General features: G+C 43.8%; 1 protein-coding gene across 1 annotated transcript in view; it reads left to right on the top strand.

Moving 5' to 3' along the window:
* The window catches only part of LOC134466886 (protein sidekick-2-like), a 360453-nt gene that overhangs the window by 315660 nt on the left and 38024 nt on the right, over positions 1 to 6769 (top strand). The window contains exons 19-22 of the mRNA XM_063220787.1: positions 1043 to 1238; positions 2176 to 2274; positions 2480 to 2671; positions 5626 to 5747. Coding sequence (XP_063076857.1) covers positions 1043 to 1238; positions 2176 to 2274; positions 2480 to 2671; positions 5626 to 5747 — 609 coding nt within the window. The remainder of the gene's footprint in view (positions 1 to 1042; positions 1239 to 2175; positions 2275 to 2479; positions 2672 to 5625; positions 5748 to 6769) is intronic.

Below are 6769 nucleotides of genomic sequence, written 5' to 3'. Positions count from 1 at the left end.
GGGCACTTCAGCCATCGATAGTGATGTAGGTAGAGGTCAGGGGGGATTCGAACCTTCAACCCCTAGATTGAAAGACCAACTCTCTAACCACTCGGCCAGTGGTTCCCAACCTTTTTCTTAAGGGACCCATGTTTTTACTATTGTAAGCTTTGGTGACCCAACCACGCGAGCGCCCGCACGAGACGGAGTCACAAGATGCCCTCCGTTTCCTGCGAAAACGTATTTTAGTTATTTTATTCCTCAATTCGTCTTTGGTCAAATATAGAATAAATGTCTAATGTAGCACTTACAATTTGTTGCGTCTATGCATTTATTAGTTAAATGCTTTGTCTTTTATTCAACATGGGCTATATATATTTAAAACGAAACCCCTTAAAATCAAGAGGGCTCTGCGACCCCCTGTGGATCTTTGGCGACCCATAAGGGGGTCCCGACCCATAGGTTGGGAACCACTGCACTAGGCCACTGCTGCCTCAACTTGTTAGGATGTAGGTAAACACCTGTGGGTGTTTGTTTGTTGTAAGACAATGACAGAACATTTCAGCGAAATGATTTGAGCAGAAACTTTGTCAGACATTGCTTTCCATGCTTGGGCATTTTTGCTTTCAGCCACGCATTAACGGATGTGCTTTCATAAATTTGGTCATTCAAGGTGCACTGTGTAATATTTTGTGTAGTTTATTTCCAGAATTCATGCTGCCCATTCCCAAATGTTACCTCAATCACGAACACTTACCAACACCACGTATTCATTATTACTGGGAAAATTGCACTTGTCAGATTTGAAAAGGGGCATATTCTCCATTATCCGCCATTTTAAATTTCCAGAAATTATATTTTTAGCGGCAAAACTTACTGTACTATGGTCAAACTAGTAAATATTTGTTTATTATTTAGTGAATGTTCTTGAAAATATAAAATTTGGCAATAGGCAGTACATTTTCATTGAGTGACATAGTTGCACTACCTACTCCGGCCACAATCTTACACAGTGCACACAGTCTGATTGACATAATGCCCTCTGCCCCCCCAACTCCATCAGCTGTTGGCATGGGAACCGGGTCGCGAGGATGAGGTGACCATGGTGACGGTGCGTCCCAACTTCCAGGACAGCGTTCACGTGGGCTTTGTGACGGGCCTGAAGAAGTTCACGGGCTACAGGACCTCAGCACTGTGCTTCACCACGCCTGGAGACGGACCCCGCAGCCCAGCCAGGGCCGTCAGGACACACGAGGACAGTGAGTTGGATACACACACACGCACACACACATGCAAACACATTTTGTATTCACACTTCACTTTTCCACAGCTCCCGGTGCAGTATCTATGACATTGATGATTGACATAATGCCCTCTGCCCCTGAGGGTTGGATACACACACATGTGCACATACACATCATGTACATATACTGTATTCTGTACTCACAGCCATATCTATTTACATGAGTTTCATTGGGATCCTGGACACTCACAAATAACGTCCTGACACCTTTGCTCATGTGTCTCCACACCTCCCGGTGAATTGGGCCAAATAACGTCCTGACATCTTTGCTCATGGGTCTCCTCTCCTCTGTATGTCTCCACAGCTCCAGTGGGCCAAATAACATCTTATAACATCTTTGCCCATGTATCTCCACAGCTCCAGTGGTCCAAATAACATCTTATAACATCTTTGCTCATGTATCTCTGCCCTATGTCTCCTCTGTATGTTTCCACAGCTCCAGTGGGCCAAATAACATCTTATAACATCTTTGCTCATGTGTCTCCACAGCTCCAGTGGGCCAAATAACATCTTATAACATCTTTGCTCATGTGTCCCCACAGCTCCAATGGGCCAAATAACATCTTATAACATCTTTGCTCATGTGTCTCCACAGCTCCAGTGGGCCAAATAACATCTTATAACATCTTTGCTCATGTGTCTCCACAGCTCCAGTGGGCCAAATAACATCTTATAACATCTTTGCTCATGTGTCTCCTCTCCTCTGTATGTCTCCACAGCTCCAGTGGGCCAAATAACATCTTATAACATCTTTGCTCATGTGTCTCCACAGCTCCAGTGGGCCAAATAACATCTTATAACATCTTTGCTCATGTGTCTCCACAGCTCCAGTGGGCCAAATAACATCTTATAGCATCTTTGCTCATGCGTCTCCTCTCTGTATTTCTCTACAGCTCCCGGCGCGGTGGGCCACCTGAGCTTCACTGAGATCCTGGACACCTCCCTGAAAGTCAGCTGGAGAGAACCTCACGAGAAGAACGGAATCCTCACCGGTACCCAGCATGCACCTCACCTACATGAAAAGCTTTTTACTTCTTGCGATGTCCCAAAACATATCACCTCTGGCTAGAATATCCTCTCCCCTAGCATTTCCTTTCTATCTTTCAAATGTCCAGTTTCACAATAATGAAAGGCAAAATAAAAAGTTAAAAGAAGAAAAGAAATACAGGTATGTGTTTTGTGTGTGGTGGTCTGAAGGTTACCGTATCTCGTGGGAGGAGTTCAACCGCACCAACACGCGTGTGACCCACTACCTGCCCAACGTGACCTTGGAGTACCGGGTCACTGGCCTCACCGCCCTCACTACCTACACCATAGAGGTCGCTGGCATGACCTCCAGAGGTCAAGGTCAACTCTCCTCCTCCACCATCTCCTCTGGAGTGCCTCCTGGTAAGACTACACACACACACACACACACACACACCATTGTGTCTGTGTCTGTGATCATCTACAGCAGGTGGCAAAGACACATCAAACGTCACCAGAGCGTACTTTCAAGTGATTAGTGAACTGTGTACCGAGTGCGCGCACACACACATGCGTGGGCACACACACACACACACTCGTGCGCGCGGGCGCACACACACACACACAGAATCTCTCTCTCTCTCAAACACACACACTCACACACATACATACACAGAGACAGAGACACAGACACACAATCTCTCTCTCTCTCTCTCTCAAACACACACACACACACACACACACACACACACACACACACACACACACACACACACACACACACACACACACTCTTTCTCTCAAACACACAGACACACAGCAAGGGGTCATCAGTGTCAGTGTTAGATCAATGGCAAGCTGAACGGCTGTTGAAAGCAAACTGGATACAGAGACTAACACTCACGCAGACCACCTGCACAGAGACACACACACACACACACACACACACACACACACACACACACACACACACACACACACACAGAGACACACACACACACACACGCACGCACGCACGCTCACACCATTGATAGCTAGAGGTCCATTCACTTCAACACAGCAGGGAGGAATTGAAGAAGAAAAAAAATCAGCTCAATCATGAAATATTAATGGATTCTATCTGCAGGTGGTATCAGAGAGCAATGTGTGTGTGCGGGTGTGTGTGTGTGTGTGTACATGTGTGCTGCTGGGAAGGTATGCGACAGTACCTGTAGCCCCTGTACTGGCCATCTGCTTGATATTGGTCAGAAATGATCATTGGGGCCCTGCCGTGGATCAAAGTGTTAGGGCACTGCACTGCTTCGCTGGGGACCCGGCCAGGGTTGCCAGATGAGGCTGATGATTTCCAGCCCAAAAAATGCCGAAAACCCGCCCAGAAGCACAAAATCCTGCCCAATTCTATTGATTTCTATGGCAAAAATTGTGCGGTATTTTCTGCTAAATGCCATTTTTATCGCACACGGCCATTCTGACCAGCCCAATTGGGCAGGAAACAGCCCAATCTGGCAACACTGGACCCGGCTTCGATTTCGGCCTGGTTCCTCTGCCGACCCTTCTAAAAAGAAAAAAAAGAAAAGAAATTATCATTGGTGTAGCCTATGTGCTACCCATTGGCAGTGTTTCCCATACATTGAGGAAACTATGGCGGCCCGCCATAGTTTAAATTTGGCCGCCATAGTTTCCGAAAATGTAAATTTCCGTGTTTGTTAAAAGCGATTTCAATTACGATTTCCTTCGCATTTTCCTCCTGGAGTAAATACATCATATAGAGAAAACCACAGGTGCTTGAAAGAGAGAGGGATCAAAAGCCTTGTCAAGTTGTTGTAGTTAACTTGGGTTTGGGAGCAATAAAAAAAAACCTTCCGAGAAGGGACAGTTGGGATGAGTTTAATAACACTCCCCAGGCTTTGTTTTACAGTTGTAATGTTAGGTGACAGGCCTTCATTGACAAGGCAGAAGAGACATCGGGCTGCATATAGAAATGAATGTGTAATGAATGTTAATATAGACATAAATGCGTAATATGTTGTTCAGCCCTTTTAATGGGAGTAATTTTGAAAAACTGGCCCTGTGACCAGCACCCTTCATGTAGAATGTGTATGGCTATGTGTGTGTGGGGAAAAGGCATAGCCTACCCTCTTAGACCCTTTTTGTTTATGCGTTAACAATTTCACAGCAATCTTAAATTCTTATCTCTGCTCCTATTTTGTTTTATTATTTTTTTTCATTACATAGACCCCTGCATGTGTATTATGTAGCCTTATTTCTCAAAATATAAATGGCTGAAATGTAGGCGTAGGCCTATAGTTTCTCCATGCGCCAATGTCATACTGTACTCATTGTTTTGCCATTTTGCATTTACACTGCGTGAATACCCGGACAAAAAAAACCCCCGCTGCCCCCATAGTTTCCAAAATTTCTGTGGGAAACACTGCATTGGCATGGTAATATGTTTACATTCATACGTATTATGGGTGTAAATCACAGCCTCCATTTTGATACTTCGAACGCCCGACGATATGATACGATTCGATTTCATTTTTCCCAATTACTTTTCCACTTCTATTATGTTAGGGAGCTGGGGCATTGGGCAGGGGCCAGCGATTCGATTATTTTCGTTAATAAAGAATGCCCCACGATACGACACGATTTGATTTGATTGATGCATCGATACTTATTGATTATTATTTAAACCCCTAGTATCTATAGACTGAATACATATGCAAGTATGATAATATTATCCATAAACTTGTGTAATTTGTGTGTGTATGTGTGCAAATGTGGTTGTCTATGTGTGTATCTGTGTGTGTGTGTGTGTGTGTGTGTGTGTGTGTGTGTGTGTGTGTGTGTGTGTGTGTGTGTGTGTGTGTGTGTTCATAGACTTACCTTGCGTGGGCTGCAGTTCTGTGGACTTAATAAAGATAATTCAAAACACCTTGCCAAATACTGCTCAATCTCTGCAATAATTGGTAGTCTGGCGGTGCCATCTTTACCCCTAAGAGGCCTCAATCTAACTGCCCATTCTGACCTTGGCCTATTATTTTACACAAGTGTAATGTAACGCATAGGACTCTATGATTCTGATATGATATTTGCTTCCACCACTATTTGGATCTGTAATGCTGCTCTACTGATGAGATCCAAATAAAAGTACTAAACTGTGTGTGTGTGTGTGTGTGTGTGCGTGTGCTTGTGTGCTCTTCCCTCTACTAAATAGGTCAGGAATTAACCTCTTGCCAAGGTGTTACAGACCGCACTCTCCTTGTGATTTGTCCTCATAAATAACCAATGCATTATAAAACGTTTACACATTACAAAGCGTTATACAGTAATATCCATGTGTGTGTGTGCGTGTGTGTGTGCTGTTCCCTCTTCAGAGCTTCCAGGACCTCCGACTAATATGGCGATCTCCAACATTGGTCCCCGCTCTGTCACTCTCCAGTTCAAACCTGGATACGACGGCAAGACATCTATCTCAAGATGGCAAGTGGAGGCACAGGTGAGTGTCAACATCTTCACTGTCCTATCGAATAGAGTCAAAAAGCCCCAAATATACTGTATATGTATCTGCATATGCAACGGAGTTCTCTTTTCTGATTGGCTAATGGGGTGGCCATTAATCCCTGACAACCGGTTAGGCGTCAAGTGAGCGGTGCACATAGAACCTTCGCTTGGAATGCCGACGGTATCTAAGGAAACCGTCCACGGAAAATTTAATAATTACAACTTCGGGATACCAAACAAAGATTCTAGACGCGTCTAAGTTAGGCGCCCGCATAGCGACGTGCATTATATTGCTCACAAGATTATGGTGCAGTTGACATGGTTTCTACAACTTTACAGACTACAAGAGAGTAAAAAAAGTTCCCTACCGTAGCGTCAGATAAGCAGGATAACGTGCTGCGCACGTCGCCAGAGTTCGGAGCCGCTGCCTTACCATTAACCTTGTATAACCGGTCACCTCGTCGACCGTTATCCCTTACATATACGCAGAGGTGGAAAGTAACTTATTACTTTACTCGCGTTACTGTAATTGAGTAGTTTTTTGTGTAGGCTACTTGTACTTTTTAAACCACTTTTTAAATTTTGTAATTTTACTTTTACTTAAAGGTACACTGTGCAGGAAATGGTCAAAAAAGGTACTGCAAGTATGCTGCTCATTGAAACTGGGCTGCCTATTGCCAAATGTGATCTTTACACGAAAGTTTACTGAGCAATAAACATATATTTTCTATTATGGTTCAAGTAGAATCATTTTTGCAGCCAAAATTGGCTATTTTTGGAAATTCAAAATGGCTGACCATGGAGAAGATCCCCTTTTTCATGTATGAAAAGTGCAATTTTTCCAGTCATAATGAATACTTAAAATTTGATGGTGGTGGCAAGTATTCATGAAAAAGGTAACATCAGTGAATGGGCAGCATGAATTCTGGAAATAAACAACTAAAAATCTCATACAGTGTCCCTTTAAGTATTTTCTTTTGAGTAATGTTGTTCTGTACATTTTACAGCACAAGCGTT

This window comes from Engraulis encrasicolus, chromosome 17 (assembly GCF_034702125.1).
Source record: "Engraulis encrasicolus isolate BLACKSEA-1 chromosome 17, IST_EnEncr_1.0, whole genome shotgun sequence".
Taxonomy (NCBI): Eukaryota; Metazoa; Chordata; class Actinopteri; order Clupeiformes; family Engraulidae; genus Engraulis; species Engraulis encrasicolus.
The sequence above is the reverse complement of the archived record's forward strand: the minus strand, read 5'-3'. Positions and strand labels throughout refer to the sequence as shown.